General features: G+C 35.6%; 1 protein-coding gene across 2 annotated transcripts in view; it reads right to left on the bottom strand.

The window, feature by feature from the left end:
* Positions 1-271: 271 nt before the first annotated feature.
* The window catches only part of VAPA (VAMP associated protein A), a 41,061-nt gene continuing 21,274 nt past the window's right edge, over positions 272-20,058 (bottom strand). The window contains exons 2-7 of one of the 2 annotated variants that reach the window (XM_044243412.1): positions 19,771-19,923; positions 15,475-15,578; positions 14,915-14,995; positions 8,853-8,987; positions 4,189-4,362; positions 272-1,039 (exon numbers count right to left, since the gene is read on the bottom strand). In XM_044243412.1, the coding sequence (XP_044099347.1) occupies positions 881-1,039; positions 4,189-4,362; positions 8,853-8,987; positions 14,915-14,995; positions 15,475-15,578; positions 19,771-19,923 (806 nt within the window). In that variant the 3' untranslated portion in view covers positions 272-880. The remainder of the gene's footprint in view (positions 1,040-4,188; positions 4,363-8,852; positions 8,988-14,914; positions 14,996-15,474; positions 15,579-19,770; positions 19,924-20,058) is intronic. The other variant, XM_044243411.1, reaches the window with a different exon arrangement.

Below are 20,058 nucleotides of genomic sequence, written 5' to 3'. Positions count from 1 at the left end.
CCTACATATAGATGGACTAAAATTATAGTCTTTGTATTCTCATGGGATTTCTTTATATTATCTTGAAGACAAACTGTGATCTTCCAAAATATCAAAAGTAGCTTAAAATTTTATCAATCCCTTTCCTTAACAGAATGAGGATTTTTAACTATAAATACTGTAACATCTGAAAGGGTTTCAATGCAAAATAAAATTATGCATCATAAATTTCATATCACCGTTCAGTGGACTCCCTGGAACCCCCGCCTAATGACACGACACACAAACAAGCTATCGAGCAAGAATCTGTTAACAGTTTTATTTTTTTTTTTATGTTAAATACCATGGGACAGGATTGTAAGGATGAAAAACTCAGTCAACTGCCTCACAAGGGATAAGAAAAATTCTGCCATGATATTAGCAAAGGTAAAGGAGAAAATTTACACTGTAAGAGGCACCATTTCCCCACAGAATACCTCTTGGCATTTCCTGAATGAGTGGGATTAGCAATCTAAATAAATCATATTTCAAGAGGAAACAGCAACAGATAAAATTTAAAGGTATTATTAAAATAACATTTACAAGACTCTGAACAATTCTTGAACTCTTATTAAAACCACAAAGAAAGAACAATTCTTTATTTATGAATTTCATAAAGGACTGAATGTGCAACTGACATCTGCTAGTGATGATCTGGTAATATACAATTTGTCCAGGAGCCGAACAGTTTGTTTTATTGTGTTTTCTAACCGTAAGAGATCATTAAAGGCAAAGCCTATATGACGCTGTACACACAAAAAAAAATGGTCACCGTGGGCCATACTACCAATGAAATGGTAGGTAAACAAATCTTTTTCTGGTCAAGAGAAAAAAAAAGAAATAGCACTCTGCATGCTTCACTCTACAAGATGAACTTCCCTAGAAAGAACCCGATGAAAATGGCTGCAATTACGACAAGAAGGGAAGGAAGAGGACTGGCGACATTATCTCTGAAGGATGCAGCTGAGGTTGATCCAGGTTTATCCGAATGTGCTACCTTTCTGAGCCTTAAGCCTTCATCCTGAAAAAAATATATGCACAAAAAGGTTTTAAAAACAAATATGCATACAGTCAAACTGCCAAGCTACAGCTCTATGGCCAGAAAGCAGATCAGCATGCACGTGGCTGCAATGGGAACAGGGATTAACTGCTAACCAGCATTAAGATGACTTTCTAGGCTGATGGAAACATTCAAACACTGGAGTCTAGTAATGGCTGCACAAATCTATAAATTTACTAAAAATGACTGAATTGTACACTCACAATGGGTGCTTCAATGGAATATAAATTATACCTCAATAATGCCGATTCTAAAAACTAGAGCTAAAAAATGTACTCCTAAAAAGTGAAAAATTGGATATGGATATAGTGACACAGAAGGGGAAAATGTCACTAAAATATATTAAGTAAGGAAGAGCTCTATGCGTGCACTTATTTCCGTGGTGGCCCGTGGTATCTTTACACTGTTACCAAAGACCACCAGGAGCAAAGCTGTGGTCCAACAGGGTTATAGACACACTGCAACCAGGGTGCCCACACAGCACGGGCACAGGGAGTATCTGGCCAAAGGAAAAGACAGGAATTTTACAGGATCTGGAAGAAAGGGGAATTTCAGGATAAAATTTAAAAAGCACGCGTATTGATGAATTCAAAGCAGGAGGTCCATGTGTGGAAGGGTCAGCACTGGGTCTTGACTACAAAGGAGATGCCTAATCCTACTTCTTCAGAAAAACAACACACTACAACAGCTATGGAATGTTGTATACAGAAACTAGCCCCCCCACCCCCCTACCCCCCATCAGAGGCTATGCCCCTGGACTGGAAAGGGAGGCTGCTTCTCTGTGTCAGTGACTCAGATCCTCTAGACAAGAGTGGGCTGCTGCTCAGTTCTTACCAGTATGATTTCACACAGCAAAGTTTTTGACAGTGTGATTTTACGGGACAAGGTTTCTCAGTAAGAAAGCAATAGTCACTCAAAATAGAAGGTTGTTATGACACTTTACCAGTCACAGTGAGATCCTGGGGGAAATAATGATACCTATTACCTAGGCAACTGGCTTTATCTGTGTCCAACATCCCAACCAGATGAATGACAGGACAGATTTTTACTTCCTTAGTGCAAGCTCGTTTTTATTTTCTCACATTGATTTCTCTAGTATGCTTCTAATGCCAAATGAATTAAAGAATCCACCTCAGGCCATACTTTTTTATTTCCAATTACTGGATTTTCTGAGGGTTGGTGGGGTTTTTTAGTCTCATTTTTCATTAGTCCTATGTGAAGGAAAAATTATTCTCAATCCCATCGAGAACTTTAAACAATACTCCTAGTAATTCTGATTTGCTGGGTCTGGAGAGGACCCGTATTTTTAAAAAGCTCACTAGGAGATTCAGATGAACAGTCTGAATTAAGAAACACAGGACTAAAGGAATAAAAAGGAACAGTGATAATTTATGATGGGTCTTGTGCATGAAATGTTAATAAAGCACCTGAAATTGATCCTATAGGCCAGTGGCCTTCAAGGTTCTTTTGTTTTTGTCTTGTAAACAGCAAAACACTCTTTCAAATAATATCTCCTACAAAACATCAGCCAATAAATAAAACGGAGATACCAGCACCCAAATCTCACCTCTCTCCCTGTCCACTCTTCCTATATTCCAGCCCTGCCCTACTTACATCATTCCTACCATTTCCACTTCTCCCCCTCCTGCCAAGAAACAAACAGTGGCTTTTTGTCATGCTAAGAAGCCCATCTTTATCAAAGAACAGAACTGTGCCATGAAAGTCATGGCAGATAAAGTAGAAGTAACAAAAAGAGCATCCTTAAAAATCTATGGTGTATGGATATTAGTGTGAAATGAAGATAATCTTTCCACTATCCCAAGAGGTGCTGGGGGCCTCTGAGGGGTACTGTGAAATAGGAAGAGATAAACAATTATTTAACACAGATCAACTCAAGATACAGTGCCTGTGATTCAGAGTATGTGTAGTTTCTACATACATTTAACAGATGGAAGAATCAAATGTAGACTAAGCCCCTTAATTTAGGTTATTTACTCATGTATATTTTTGTATCATCTACTTTGATGGCACTTTAAAGGTATTCAAGTCTTGAAATAATTACTGTCAAGACAAATTATTAATAAACCCCACAGGTATTCAATTAGTCCTCATTCACCAGTTCATCCATTTATTCACCCAAATGTATGAATGACTACTATACGCATGTACTATGAATGCAAAGATGAATGAGCACAGGTCCCTGCCTCTAAAGAACTACAGCCCACTAGAGGGAGAAAGACCTCCAACAGACAGGAGCAGTTAAGATGACAGAGGTTTCATGGAAACTAAGGAGAGAGCATTCCAAAACCATATTTCTTTTCTTCTGGAAGGAGAGAGCCCTAGAAAAGGTTATATTGAAAAGATGACAAGAACCAAGGAACCATGAGACAATCATACATGTATAATGGGTTTATAAGGGTAGGAATGGGATTTCACAGCGATCCAGTCAGAAGGAAGAACTCAAACTAAAGCAAAAAAAGAGATCATTAACAGAGAGGCCTCTTCAGGATACTCTAGTCCAAAACTGTCCAATATAAAAATAAGCTTCCAATGTGAGCCACCCATTTACTTTGAAATTTTCTAATAGCACATTAAAAAGGTAAAAAGAAAATGGTAAAATTAATTCTAATAATAAAATTCAATCCAATATAACCAAAATATTATTTCAATATGTAATAATACAAAAAAAGTATTTTTTTTTGTACTGAGTTTAAGCAATCAAAGTCCAGAGTGCTAAACTTACATTTCAAGTGCTCAACAGCTACGTTATGTCCCTATGCTATGTGGGATAGCACCATTTAAGGCAAGTCATATGACTAAGGCACAAAATGTAAAGGCTATAAAAATGTAAAAAACGAGAGGAAGCTAGCAATGCCACCAGCTAGATCACAAAAAACTAGGGCATCTACTAGGAAAGGAACTCGCAGGCAAAGAGAAGCCTTTGTAAAACTAGAGGCAACAGTGGGGAGCAACAGCTAAGACATAAGAAAATTAGGGAAAACGAGAACTGACCATGGATAAATTTTAAAAACTGATGGATAACATGGCCTAATAATGTTCACATATATTATGCCTTCATTTAAATCAACTTATCTTCAAAAACAACTTACTCTCAGGTGTCGATTTTCTTCTGATAATTTCATCATTTCTCCCTGAAGTCTTTTACATTCTTCCATGAGTTTCCTTGTTTCGGTATCGTTGAGTGAAACACTATGTGGTTTTGGCATGGGTCCATCTTGTTTAGAGGCATTCAGTGGAACAGTTTTGCTAGGTTCCAGATCATTCTGTATTACAAAGATAGTGGCACTTTTTTAACCGACAAAATCTCCTTTAGATTTTAAACAAATTCAAGTTGAAACTCCAAACCCTTCTTTTCCAAAAAAATCATTTAAATGAAATTTCTGAGGTTGTGATTTCATTAATAAGAACTTTTTAAAACTACCCAAGGTTACAGTCATCTGTGAACAATTTTAGCAGGACTAAATCAATAAAGGTCAGAAAGAGAAGTCAAAAAAAGCACCCCACTCCCTCTACTCCCAAGACCCTTCGCACTTACCTCTACCACAGCACTTATCATATATCATACAATAATGTATTTCTGACGTTCTTTCCTACAGTATTTCAAATTCTGGGAAAGCAACAGTCATTCCTTTCTGTATTTATGGTTTGTGGATATAGGTGTGCTAAAAATCAGTGCTAAAACCCAGCACTTTGGCCAAGAGTAGTTATTCAATGAAAGTATGCTGAATGACGCCAACCAAAATCCAAATATGATGGTCATTTTCAGTGCTCTGATTCTGTAATTCAAATGAGATTCTGTGGGGGTAGGGGGATATTATAATAATAATTCCAATGATATTACAAGACTACCTAAGAAAAACTTAAAACCTAACTTCTATTAATGGGAAAAATACCCAGGATATAAACATAGAAGGGAAATAATAAACATAAACATATCATGGTTTAAAAAAAAAAAAAAAAAAAGGAGGTGGTAAGAGAGTTAATTACATGTTCTTAAACTCATACATAAATAATTCTTTCAAATCACCAACACTGTTTGCTTTAATTCATGAAATTCCATAGAGAATCATGGTAATACTTGGACCTTTTAAAATTGTGAGCCCTAAAACTGCAATTCTTACCAATACCCACCCAATATAGATAAATATCTAGGGCAGTGCCTAATTAAGTGTCCCAGGACCTGTGGTCTAAAGTGCTTCAATGTCCTTACCTGAATGTCATTTATACCAGCACCTACACCTTAACAGTATTAGTGCAACAAGTTATCTCTTCAACTAAAAATTTACTTGCTAGAAACTTAATGCTATTTTTAACTGCTTTATTCAGATATAAACTTCTAACAAAAACATTTCCAAAATCAACCTCATGGCATTCCACAGTACTCAATAATAGGTTACACATCTATCACACCATCTTTTATATTAAGTGTAAATTTATATTAAGTGTAAATAATTTATATTAAGTGTAAATAATTGTTAGTTCAAGGGGCAAAACTAGTACCTCTTATGAAGGGAATGTGACTTCATCACTATGCTTACATCCATGTAAAAACAGTAATGTTATAATGAGGTTCTAATGTACAACACTTACTATTTGACTGTCAACATTCATATTTTTTCATTTTTCTTCAGAAGCTTCTCAGCTGTGAAGAGTTTTAAGAAGCCTGCTTCTAATTTCTTTCTCTGAGTTGTCCTCTTACTAGCTTTCTTGTTCTTCACCCTATCTTCCCCTATTCTGAGCAATTCCATCTCTATCTGTAAAAATCTGTTTCAAATATATTTTGCTCTCCATTAATATTCTTTCTTAATCCTCCTCTTAACAGTAATTAGAATTCATTTCAAAATGATTTTTCAAGTGTGCTCCAATTCCAACCTAGAACAAGTCCAAATTTGTAAAAAGAGAGCAGCTCACTGTCTTTCTCTATAAAGATGAAAGCAGCAGTCAACAATATGGCAACTAAGGAATCCTCAGGTTCTGCTTATGAAATGGGAAAAAATATATACTTAAAACCAGAAAGCTGACTAAAAAATCAAGAGATACATGAGGCCAACAAGTGAAGATTAAAAAAAAAAACAAAAATGAGAAATCATCAAACTCCTCACAATTAGCTTATTTTTAAATGAACTCTTGAAATTCCAGAAAATTCAGAATTATCAGAGGGAAACTACCCATCTCATCAACCCAACCCAAGTGTTATTTATGTATTACTTTCAATATTTTCTCATATGCACATTTTATAAAATCAGCATACACTAACATTTTCTTCTTTATCCATTTGTATGTTCATCTTTTAATTATCATTTTAAGGGACATGGTATGTCATTAAATATTCTGTGTGTAAACAAAACTACTTAACAATCTCACTCTTTTTAGACATTTCATGGGTAGCTTCCCACTCTTTGGGATTTTAAAAATAACATGTCAACAAATCTTCTTATGGTTGACAGAATTAGATTTTTCTTTTTCACTGAAATTTTTCTTAATGTTATATTCTTTATAACAAAAAGGAAATGTCATAACCAATTTGTGAAGCATAAACATAAATAAAGGCTAGAATGCAAAAGATACAGTGAAGCTTAAAAACACATTTCAACAGTGAGTCAAGCAAACATAAAACAAGTTACTTGGGAGTACACTTCTGTCAAGTACTATTTAGGCTCCCTACAAACCAGTCAACATACATAGCAGATGCAATGAAATCTAATTTATTTGTGTATATTTAAAGTATAAGCATATATAACCTAACTTAACTGGGGGATAAAAGAGGGAGTTAGGCAGGGGGCTGAGTCATGCATATAGTAACCATCTGAAAAGTCTGAAGGGAACACTAAGGCTGCTGGGACTTTAAATGCATACTTCCATTCAGGAGCTCCTTACTGAGGTTTGGCTCCAGGAAAACAGCTCCTTCTTGAGAGCTGCTTTAGGCTGGTCCAGAAAGAGGAAAGCGGTCATTCTGAGAACCATGAAATAAGCAAACTAGAGGGATTCAACATGCTGTGACTCTTAAAAAACTGATGAATAGTAACACTGTATTACATTAAATTTACACCGCAACTAGAGTAAATGGGAAGGTAAGGCCACAATATCAATACAAAAAAATATTTCACAACTTGTACATTTTCCACTATTTTATATTATTTAGCCTATCTGCAATAATCCCTTTCCATCCATAAACTGAACTTACTTCTTTATTCTTCTTTAACAACCATCAGAATTTCAATTCCAATATTCTAAATTATCCCTGTTGGGGGTAATTAGGAAAACAGAGCAAGGGATTGAAAACAGAAGGGACAAAGCAAAATATAAGGCAAAACAGGTTTTTGCAATAATGCCTTGTGAAGGACAAGCCTTGAGCTAAGGAACAAATGTATGAGGCTACATTTCTGTGACTATAATGAGTAAAGGATATAAATGAACATGAAGGCCGAGCAGCACCTGGTTGGCTCAGTCAGTGGAGCGTACTACTCTTGATCTTAAGACTTTGAGTTCAGGGGCGCCTGGGTGGCTCAGTGGGTTAAGCCATTGCCTTCGGCTCAGGTCATGATCTCGGGGTCCTGGGATCGAAATCCACATCGGGCTCTCTGCTCAGCAGGGAGCCTGCTTCCCTCTCTCTATCTCTCTGCCTGCCTCTCCATCTACTTCTGATTTCTCTCTGTCAAATAAATAAATAAAATCTTTAAAAAAAAAAATTAAAAAAAGAGACTGTGAGTTCAAGCCCCACATTGGGTGGTAACTTAAAAATAAAATCTTCAAAAAAGATGTTTTAAAGTCTATAAAGGAAATTATGACTAAAACTAAGGGCTGCGGCATGAAATTGTTATAGGGATAATTAAGGCCTTGACCTGGGAAGAGATAGTATTTGAAAAAAAGGTTACTAGAGACTTACTTTCACTCTTAAAAAACCAATTTACTGTTTCTGTAGAATCATGAGTCCCAGAAATAAGTAACTAAAATAAAAGTATCAGACATTTAGATAAAGATCAAATTTTTTTAACCCTCAGTTACATATTCTCTGGAACACTAAATCAAAGTATAAGCAAACTGTTCAAACTGTAGGGTTCCTCAAGTAAATAGTAAGCAAAAAAATGGTAAAGGGAATCATACAGCACCCATTACACCACCCAGAAGTCATTACTGACATGCTGTCATCTTAAGTGAATGTTAAGCACACACATGTACACGCACATGCACGCACATGCACACGCACTCACAAGTTCAACTATGACCTAAGACCTTTAGAGTTTAACCACATGTTCTCCTACCCTGGGGCACTGTAAATAATAATTCTAGTTAAAGAGGGGTTACCATTATCTGTGTTTGATAACAAAATAATAATTCCATTTATCTTTTTTAAAATATATATGAACAAATACTTGCCTGGAGATCAATGTTTGCCAGCTCCTACCTTTATTGCTACTCTATTCAAATAAGCTCTTAACTCCTTTTTTAAAGAATGCTCCCAAAATCCCAATGACAGAAAAAAAATCATACCAACTTCATAATGTTCACTCTTAATTTGTCCTGCTCACTGCTAAGATTTTTAAGTGCTCAATTTGCTTTTTTAGAACAGAGAATAGTGTCTGTGCCTGATTTTTAAGTGATCTGTGTTCTACTGTATTTTTTAAACACAGCTGCAAATTTCAATTCTATCTACTTCATATAATATACTCATAATATATGTGCTAGGTAAACTACATTAATATAATCAGTAACACTAGAAAACTCCTATAGCTGTTAGCTCCCTAAAACAAACCTTCTGCTTCTCCTGTTTGAACACACTGAGTCCCCTGGGATCATTCTTCGTATTAAAACTGCCAGTTGTTGGAACTGTGTTGTTGATGCTGCTTATTGAAGTGACAGCTGGAGAAGTCCCTGGTGGAGTTATACCCTGAGGTGGCATGGGAAACATATTCTCAGATTCACATCAAACTGATTTCTCCTGCATGTACTGGGAATGACTAACATAGAAATCATTAGGCTCTTAGACATTCACATTTTAGTCTATAAAAATATATTATATATAAGATATAACACTAATAATAACTACGTTAAAGCAAAAAGTACAAAAGTTTTCATAGCTTTTTATATTATTTCCCAAACAATATGCACTATGGTCAATTTGCATTATGCTAATTAATATATAAATCTTATTAAATGTATGCTCGCCTCATGCTGTCCTAAAAGAACATGTTTTAATTTTGTGGCTCTAATTTCTGTTGCTAATCAATGCTTGTCAATATCTAAAAGCAAGCACTTCATATTTTTTTACCTTTGGTAATACTCAACCTGAACAATTTTAAGTTAAATGAATTTTTCTCTCTTGAGATTCAACAAATACATTACTTTATAAGCCTCTCCTATACTCAACAACACCCACCCCCAAATGCAGACACACACCCACACACCCACACACACACCACACACACAGACACCCTTTCCCAGGACCAATAAACTTAAAGATGCATGTAACATTATAGTGTATCAGTTTCTCCATAGTTCTCTTCCTATCTTCGCAAATTCCTTTAATACAGGTGAAAATAATTGGATACCAAAATGTTGATACACCCTTTAAAATAACACTTAGTGATATTCAGGTCAATGTATATAAACTATGAGAACTCCATTTCACTTAATAAGGCACTGTCCCCAATCTGCTCCTTGTCTCAATACAAAACAATGTATATATTTAATCATAAATGTTCTTTGTATACACAAGACCACTGAAATTCCTTGTTGACAACCCATCAGTTAGGATAAATTGGTATTTTTTTCCTAGAAAATATGTCATCAACACACATTAGGATGGAGGGCATAAATGAAATGCAATATATTTTAAGAAATATGGAAAATTTCAAGTAGAACTGGAGGCCTCAAAATAAACCAAAAAATTTTTTTAATTGAACACAAAGAATTAAACAGGTAATAAAACACCATAAAATAACAAGTTAATTAAAACCACATTCAATCCTGGAAAAAAACACTACCACTAAATACACATTAGATTTCATAATACAGAGTTAATAGTAACTAAAAAGAGCTAATAATTCCAAGAATACAACTTTGCAAAAACAGAGCAGTCAACACTTTAGTATCATCTGCCTCCAGCTCTCAACAGCCTAGGGAACACACTGAGCGGCACTTGTTACTAGTGCTGAACACAACTCAACTGAAGACTTTATGGGCCATTAATTTACTGACATATATCCAAAGATCTGCTGCTTCCCTAGGACAAGAGTGACCACGAATTTTAGTATGCTTAAGAACAGTATTAGTTAATGTTTGCTGTCTTGGAATAATTATTAATAGTACCTCCATTTATTTAAAAAAAAAGGGGGGGGGCTCCTGGAATCCTAGATCACTCCATCTATGATGCAAATCAAAGAATTATTTCCCAAAAAGAGCCCGTTCTAATGACGATTCAAAATGTTAGAACTGTTTTGAAAAAAAAAAGATTTCTTTAGATTATAAAAATTTTAAAAGAACTCAACCACTATACTTCTAGACCTGGCATCCTTTTTACCCTGACAACCACAAAACTTCAATGTTTTCTTTATATGTTCAGTATCAAGGTCCTGAAAACTTGAACAATCAACAAAATAGTAACATATCCTTTTCTACAGTTCTTAAGGACATGTAAATACCTCAACACTAACAGCATACCTAAAAAGATCCAGAACCTCAAATAGGTTAAGATACACTTACCTAATGTAATTGAATTAAACGCCTATCTACTTCTTTTGTGGGGAAGATGGCTAAGGAGGACCTGGGACCAGGAGTGAGAGTGGGATGGGGTGGTTAACATAAGCCCAATTTCACTCAACACAAACATTATACCTAATAAAAGTAAGAATGACAAAATAACATTACTCAATCCTAAATAAATTAATGAATCTAAACTATAGTTTCTCAGTTTTGACCGTATTGATGTTTGGAGCAGATAATTCTTTGTTGTGAGAGTTGTCTTACCCACTGCCAGTGCTGAGCAATATCCCTGGCCTCTACCAACCAGATGCCTTTAGAACCTCTCCCTCCTAGTTGTCACAACCAAAAATGTCCCCAGACGTTGACAAATATACCCTCAAGGGCAAAATTACCCCTGGTTGAGAACCACTCATTCACACACTGCACACCAATGATCACTAACTTCACCAAAAAAAAAAAAAAAAACAAAACCCTAACATCATATATTGAAAAGAATTTATCACCACCTACAAAGCAGTCTTGCCTCTCCCCTGCCTCCAGTAAAATAAATCAAAATCTAATCAAACTTCTAGATCCAACTTTAGAATATACCAAAACAAGAAAAATTAAATGACACCACAAGGATGTAATCAGCAAATCTAGTCTACAGGGAAAGTCTACAGGACAAACTTAGTTTCTTCAATAAAAATCTGAAAGAGAAAAACAGGGAATCTATAGATTAAGAGATTCAGGAAATGTATCATCCAAAAAGCAGTATGTGGACTTTATTCTGATCTCAATTCAAATGAACTGCAAAAAAAAATCTTTAAATGACATTTGTGAGACAAATTTGAATCTGCCTACATAGTTTGATATTAGTATTATAAGCTTTTAAAAGCTTGTTGGCAAGGATGCAGAGAAAGGGGAACCCTCTTACACTGTTGATAGGAATGCAAGCTGCTACTGCCACTCTGGAAAACAGTATGGAGGTTCCTCAGAAAGTTAAAAATAGAGCTACCCTAAGACCCAGCAATTGCACTACTGGGTATTTACCCTAAAGATACAAATGTAGTGATTCAAAAAAGCACATGCACCCCAATGTTCATAGCAGCAATGTCCACAATAGCCAAACAATAAAAAGAGCCCAGGTGTCTATCGATAGATGAATGGATAAAGAAGATGTGGTACACACACAATGGACTATTACTCAGTCATCAAAAATAAATAAATAAATAAAATCTTGCCATTTGCAACAACATGGATGGAACTAGAGGGTATTATGTGAGCAAAATATGTCAATGAGAGAAAGACAATTATATGATTTCATTCATATGTGGCATTTAAGAAACAAAACAGAGGAGCACTGAGGAAGGGAAGCAAAAATAAAACCAAATGAAATCAGAGAGAGGGACAAACTAAAAGAGACTGTTAACCACAGGCAACAAACTGAAGGTTGCTGGAGGGAAGAAGGGATAGACAGAAGGGGTGACTGAGTGATGGGCATGAAGGGCACGTGGTGGAATGAGCAACGGGTGTTATATAAACTGATGATTCACTGAACTCTGCCTCTCAAACTAATGATACACCATATGCTAATTAACTGAATGTAAATTAAACTAAAAATAAAAGGCTTAATTATAGTATTGTCAGTAATTTTTTCTTTTCAAAGTTATTATCTTTGAGTAATATATATCAAAACAATTCCAGATAAAATTGTATCTTGTTTTGCCTTACAACAATAAGTGAGATGAAAAGTGAGGGGGCTGGTTAGATGAATTAAGATTAACCATAAACTGATCATTATTAAAACTGGTCATGGGTTCACAGGAGTTCACTGTACTTTCCTAAGTGTTTAAAGGTCCTCCACACAAAATGTTTTTTAAAAAACCATTATCTTTTATATTATATGTTTATAAAAAATAAAAATTTTTAAAAAATCATTATCTTTAACATTTATTCCTTACCATTTAATCAGGTAGTAACTACACCACAAGCCCAAGTAGTTCAATTAACGGAAATACACTCTGTAACTAGTTCATCTAGGCTCAGAATCAGTCTCTGGTATACTCTGAAATTATACTGAACAGACTTTGGCTTCCTAATAATACTTGCTCTGAAAAGATTCCAGGGCCAAACTATTTCTGCTCACGCTCCATGGTATAGGACTCCAGAAACCCCATTCAGTATTTATTCAAGCCCTTCAGCAGACCCAAAACCGCTTTCATGGATTACTAGGTGCCATACCTGTATGTAGGCACACCTGCTACTCTCCTCTATGGGGTGCTTAAAATGGCCAGGCACAACTATCATAGCAATATCATTTCCATCGACTTCCAGTTTGGTTTTTTTCCTCTTAATCAATAATATCAGATACTTGGGTGAACCCTTTTCAGAGTATAATCTCAAACTGTCTGCTATACTGAGTATAACAGAAGTCCAGATGAAAGACAGTCACAACTCTATCCATGTTAATTAAAGAAACGCAAAAGATGACATAACCCTAAGTGAGAAAACATCCAGATGTATTTCTACTCAATTTTACTTCACAGAATATATCTAAAGAAAATGAAAACACTACATCAAAGAGTTATCTGCATCCCCATATTCACCGCAGCACTATTTATAATAACCAAGACAAGGAAACAGCCTAAGTGGCCACGGACCAATGAATGAATACAGAAGTTCTGGTTAGGAAATCCTGCCATCTGTGCCAATATGGATGGACCCCCAAAGGCACTATGCTAAATGAAGTAAGTAAGAGAAAGACAAATACTGTACAATCTCATTTATATGCGGAACCTAAAAAAATAAAAAATAAAAACAAACCTATGGAAAAGGAGATCAGATCTGTGGTTACCAGAGGCAAAGGAAAAGAACATGGGGGAACTGGCTGAAGGTGGTCAAAAGGTGTAATACTTCCAATCATGACACAAATTAAGTCCTGGGGATATAATGTACAACATGATACCTAACACAGGTATACAGTATATTTGAAAGTTAAGACAGTAAATACTCAGAGTTCTCATGCCAAGGAAAAAAAACATTTTTTCCCTTTTTTATATCTAAATGGCATACTTAACTAAACTAAGCAAGCTACTAGCTTTCTGGCAGCATAGGCAAAAGAGAAAGTAAACTCCAATTGGGAAGCATCAATATGCCAGTGAACTCTCAATTTCTAGTAAGAACGTATGCTCACATTTTTTATTTTTGGCAAATATTTCAACATTCCTTTAAAAGGGGATTAAAAGACACAATAAAAATTACCACTCAGGGACTCTTTCATTTCAGCTTATTCTAAAAGAATAACAAAATAATTGAGCACAGGTATTTATCTAATCTGTGAATTTCTTTTTCAAAAGGGCAAATGGCTTCCAGATCAAGGCAACAGTCATGTCAGAGTGTAACCTAACTGTACTCACCATTTTATTTACCCGTATTATTTTATATATTAAGTCACCAAAAGGAAAAACCTACTTAGCTTTTTCAAGTCCCTCCAACAAACCATAGAAAAAGATTAAATCTGCATTGCAAAATAGGGTAAGTGACCACAACTCATTCTATACATTCACAGACAACTTTCTGAACTGTACACATATATTCCTCAGTCTTCCAAATTGTGTTTGCCTGACATTAATCAAAAAGCAACAGAGAAATTATTTACTAAGAAATAAAATCAGATGGATTTTGACCAAAATCAACAGTAAACAAAATACCTGGGAATAGGCAAACTTTGAATAAACTGCTTGTCTATGTAAATTAAATCTTTTATCCCCAGGCTACGAGTATACAGTTGTCAAAAAGTGGTTTACGCCTATTATTTAATTATATTTATGCATGTGTGTGTCTCATTCTCAGGAACTTGAACTTACTTAAAAGTGGCAAAAAAACTGGGAGAATTAAATGGTTCTTCTCCATCATGAAGACTGTATCTGAAAGTATTTTTCTTCTTGAGTGGACAAAATATTCTCAAATGAAAAAAGCATATCAAGTTTTTTTTTAAACCTAACTAAGCACTGTCTTAAAATGTGGAATAGCATTTTCACACATTCCCAAAAGGCCAAAAACAGAAGCAAAATTAATCTCAAAGTAAATGAGAACTTAATAGCTCCAATCTTCTCCCATTTTCCTACTTACCAATTTATCATTTTCATTGGGCATTTCAAATACACATCTCAATTTAGAATCCATTAATTCATCAGGTTTTGCCTCTTTCCACTAAAAACAAACAAAACCAACATGAGACAGAGAAAGTTTAACTGTGACAAATAGGTTTCACACCTCAAGGGACAACCAACAGGTTTCAATCAGGGGACACTGAGGCTGTTTGGAGCAGAGGTGAAGTCTGTGGCTCAGGCAGGACACAGAGCAGCACTCCAAACTGACAACCCTCTTATCTGGCAATACCACAGAAATTTGTATATAATCCTCAAGAAATCTACTATCACCATCTGTTAAAATCACACTAACATCTCTAGAGACTGAGGGCTTTCTTCCTCACAGTAGCATTTCTAAACTGTTTCTAAGAAATACTATTTCAAAATTCTTTCAATCTTGAAATTAAGTCAGAATTATCTATAATTAACAGATTTACATATTTTTTAATTAAAAATTAGCTTTCTCAAATAAGGACTGTACAAAACCCACATTTTCAACAACATCCCTCAAAATAAATTCCATTCCACCGCTATACTTACCACAGCTTCCATATCTGAAGTGTTTGGTGGAGCAAAAATTGTCTGTACCATAAACTTATGTTTACTCTTCTCATTGGGATCATAGTCAAAAGGCTGTAGCATTACTAAATAAGAAGAAAAAAACACATTGCTTTGTTTCTTCTGCATTTGCTTATCATCCCTACTGCTTAATTGACTAATATGCAAACTTATTAAAAATCCAGGACGGGTTCAAGAAACCTAATCTGGATTGGTTACATTAAGGATCTAGAATCAACTTTATGGTTTCCAACTATTTTAACTACCCACAAAATAAACAGCTACTTAAAAAATAAATATACATCTATGACTGCCTCCTCTAAATTAAAGTTTGGGAAAATTTTCAAAATGTTGCCAACATTAACTATTATAATACCTATAAACTCAGATTAAAATCTAGTAAACTATCTATTAAAACCAGCTATAAATACAAAGGCTTCATTTGGTATTTAGTGATAATATCTCTTAGAATGACAGCAGGGATACATAAAGGAGAATTTAAAAGTTAACTTCAAAACTCACTACATTTTAGTCTAATAAAACTAATTTTTCAAAAAGAGATTTTAAATATTTATTCAAGAAGCTTATCAATCTGTTTAAATCTCATTCTAAGAAAACAAAGTATAGGGGCGCCTGAGTGGCTCAGCTTTAAGCGTCTGCCTTCAGCTCAGGTCATGACCCCAGGATCCTGGTATCAAGCCCCACATTAGGTTCCCTGCTCAGCGGGAAGCCTGCTTCTCTCTCTCCCACTCCAGCTGCTTGTGTTCCCTCTCTCACTGTGTCTGTCAAATAAATAAATAAAATCTTTAAAAAAATATATACAAGGAAGAGGTATACTCTGATCATTTCCAGAAATTTTCTAGCATCCCAGTAATTATATTCAAATTCTTCTAAGCACTCAAGATTTTCAGTAGCCTTTAAAAGAGGATTTTTAGGGGTTCCTTGTAACTAGAGGTGATACAAAACTTTTATTAAATTTATATTACAAAGACTGTAAGAACAAATCTACAGTTACACAAAATATATATACATACGGTATTTTACAAATTATTCCCCTGCTAATATGTAAATGATTTCTAAGATATATCTTTTATACATGTACATCAACACTTTCAAAAAGACAAATGCAATTAAGCAAATGTGAGAAATAGCAATTACGTAAGAAAATCCTATTCTAAGTGTATCTGAGATGTCCATAACTCCCATCATGGCTAGAAAGATTTTTGAAGGGGCAAATACAAAGCAGAAAAAAATGCACAGGATAAATACTTCAGAATCCACATGAAGGCCAGTGAATGTCCATTAATGCCCTTCACTAAGCCATCACTGCAGGGTCATCAATAGGAATTGAATAAGAAGAAAAATTAAAACATGACTGATTGTGATTTTATGACAATTATATTCTAAGTTATTGCAGACCATATTAAGAATTAAACAATCTTAAAAAAATATATAAATATGCCAAATTTAAAGAACCCACAAAACTAAGTGCTAAAGAGAGAAAGTTAAAAAGAAAGGAGTATGTAATACAAAGTCGATCAAGAAAAAGTTGCTAGAGAAAGGAAGCACAGTTTGAGTGACTACTTATAAAGAAACAGTGGGTTAAGCCCCTGCCTTCGGCTCAGGTCATGATCTCAGGGTCCTGGGATCGAGTCCCGCATCGGGCTCTCTGCTAAGCAGGGAGCCTGCTTCCTCCTCTCTCTCTCTCTGCCTGCCTCTCTGCCTACTTGTGATCTCTCTCTGTCAAATAAATGAATAAAATCTTTAAAAAAAAAAAAAAAAAAAAAAAGAAACTCAATACACTAAAAACTGAAGAGCTAAATGCTAACTGGAGAAGCATCTGTAGGCTGGCTATGGAAACAGTAACTAGTGTGTCTGGGGATTTTAATATGGCAGATGCTCAACAAAAGGGATTTATGGAAGACAGTTTTGGAAAGTACAGGTTGACCTCTGTCCAACACAGGGGCTTAACATGTAACATGCAGTTGAAAATCCACATGTAACTTCTGGCTCCCCCAAAACTTAAGTACTAATAGCCTATTGCTGACCAGAAGCCTTAATGATAACACAAACCATAGATTAACACATATTTTCCATACTGTACATATTACATACTGTGTTCTTACAATAAAGTAAGCTAGAAAAAAGAAAATGTTAAGAAAATCGTAAGAGAGACCATCTGGATGCCTCAGTCGGTTGACTGTCCAACTCTTGATTTGGGCTCAGATGTACTCTCAGGGTCATGAGATCAAGCCCCATGTTGGGCTCCAGGCTCAGCAGGCAGTCTGCTCCTCTCCCTCCCTCTGCCCTTCTTCCCACCCACACACGTGCTCTCAAATAAATAAATCTTAAAAAACAAAAAAATAATGGAAAAGGGTGCCTGGATAGCTCATTTGGTTGAGGATCTTGGTTTCAGCTCAGGTCCTGATCTCAGAGTCTTAAGCTCAAGCCCTGCATTGGGCTCTGCACTCAGCAGGAATTCTGCTTGAGATTCTCTCCCTCCCCTGCTCAGGTACTCTCTTTCAAATTAATAAATAAATCTTTTAAAAAGAGAGGGGGGACACCTGGGTGGCTCAATCAGTTAAGTATCTGCCTTTGGCTCAGGTCATGATCCTGGGGGTCCTGGATCGAGTTCCCTGCTCAGTGGGGAGTCTGCTTTTCCCTCTCCCTCTGCCCCCTCCTATCCCTGCTCATGTACATGCTAATAAAAAAATGAAAATAAATTTTAAAAATCGTAAGAGAAAATACACTTACAGTACTGTATAGTCTTTATCCCAAAAAAACCCACATCTAAGTGAACCTGCACAATTCAAACTTTTAAGAAATAATAATACAACAGAACTTCAGCAGTTTAGAAACTTCCAAGATAATGTCATTCTGAATAGTTTTATGGATTCCTAAGGGTCAAACTAGATGCACCAAGAAACTATTTTTAACCACATGGATAGAAATAATTCTATTTTCTTCCAACTTAGCTAAAAGGCTTAAAGATTTAGAAGGCAACTTCCAGAATGCATGTACTCATTGCTTTATCTTCCTTCCCATCCATCTTTCCCATGAACTTGGACAAACACAAACACATTCCTACCCAGCCACCATATCACGTTACTCACTAAAAACATCTCTTCTAGGGTCGACTAGCTCTCAGTTTTTGGCTAACCCTACTGACCCTGAGGATTCAGGGTCACAGAGAACTCTACAGTAAGTCCCTCAATACCTCTGCAGTCAAGTTCTGCTTCTAAGTACTCTCCCTGGGCTTGCTATAGGTTCTCACTCTTTATATAATTGTTTTTAATCTGCTGTGGATTTAAAAGCCAGGAAACTGATAAAGAATTAGTTTCTTAGGAATACTTATCAGGATCATCCAGGCATTTTTTGTTGTTGTTGTTGTTGTTGTTGTTGTTTTAAACATATACATGGCTGGGGCCATGCCCCTAGAGATCTGAGCTGAGAGAAGTCCATGTGTGTTACTGCTCCACCTGTTATCAGGACATACAGTGAGTGGGAGATGAGAACAACTGCTAGAAAATTAAGAGTAAATGGTCTCTGTGGGAAGCCTAAGAAGTTCTCCCATAATTAAGATATGTTCTCATATGTGGTTGCTATTTCTCAGCTATATCAGAATATTTTTAAGAAGTACTGTCTTGGGAAGTGTGATGAAGAAAGAAGTTTATAGAGGGCATTAACTACAGCACAGACCCCACAGCAGGGGTAAGCAATCCATATACAGAGTGAACCAAGCATATTCCCTGGACTACAAGTAAACCAAAAGGGAGCCAAAAAGCTAAACTTTGGCATTTATAATGAAAGGTAGAAACACTCATCTAATTTGCTACAATCAGCAAAAAATAGGCATTGTACATTTTTAAGACTTGAAATACACTTGTATAGCTGCATGCAACATGTAACAATAGCTAGAGATCTGAAAAGAATGATCCATCACAAAAATGATGTCATATTTCAAAGATAAAATAATAAGGGCAGAGAATATGGTACTGACTGGTAGAAATAAAGGAAATAAAATATTTAAAATGACAACTACTGTTTACAAATTGACCACAGAAACCCTCAACCACAAGATAAGGGTATGAAATGTTCTGCAACAGCTGGCATATAGGAAAAGAAAACCAAAGGACAGGACTAAGGCAAGCCAGAATAACTTAAAAACTATTTCCCTCCCTCCCTCCAGATGAAACCCTGTTAATTAAAACCAAATTCAACATAAACATAAAAAGGTCAGAATCCAATACCGTTCAAATTCAGAACATGATTTGCTACCTGAAACAGTCACAGTCAACCCCGGGTCAATAATTCCACTGTTGGGCCTCACGCAGTACCGACGAGGTGCTGTAGTCTTCACTTTGAAACACACTTTTCTATCAGATGGATTTCGCAACTTAAGATTTGTAGTGACTACATCTGTGAAGGGGCCTGTAAGGTTTAAAAAACAAAAACAGAAAAAAATGTTAATTGGATTCACACATACAAACCAGGATTCAAAACTGAATATATATACCTTCAATTTTATTTAAAGTATATACTGAAGTCTGTGCACCTAACTGTATC

The sequence above is a fragment of the Neovison vison genome, chromosome 3 (assembly GCF_020171115.1).
Source record: "Neovison vison isolate M4711 chromosome 3, ASM_NN_V1, whole genome shotgun sequence".
In the NCBI taxonomy this organism is placed as follows: Eukaryota; Metazoa; Chordata; class Mammalia; order Carnivora; family Mustelidae; genus Neogale; species Neogale vison.
Note: the sequence above shows the minus strand (reverse complement) of the source record. Positions and strands in the feature narration are given on the sequence as shown.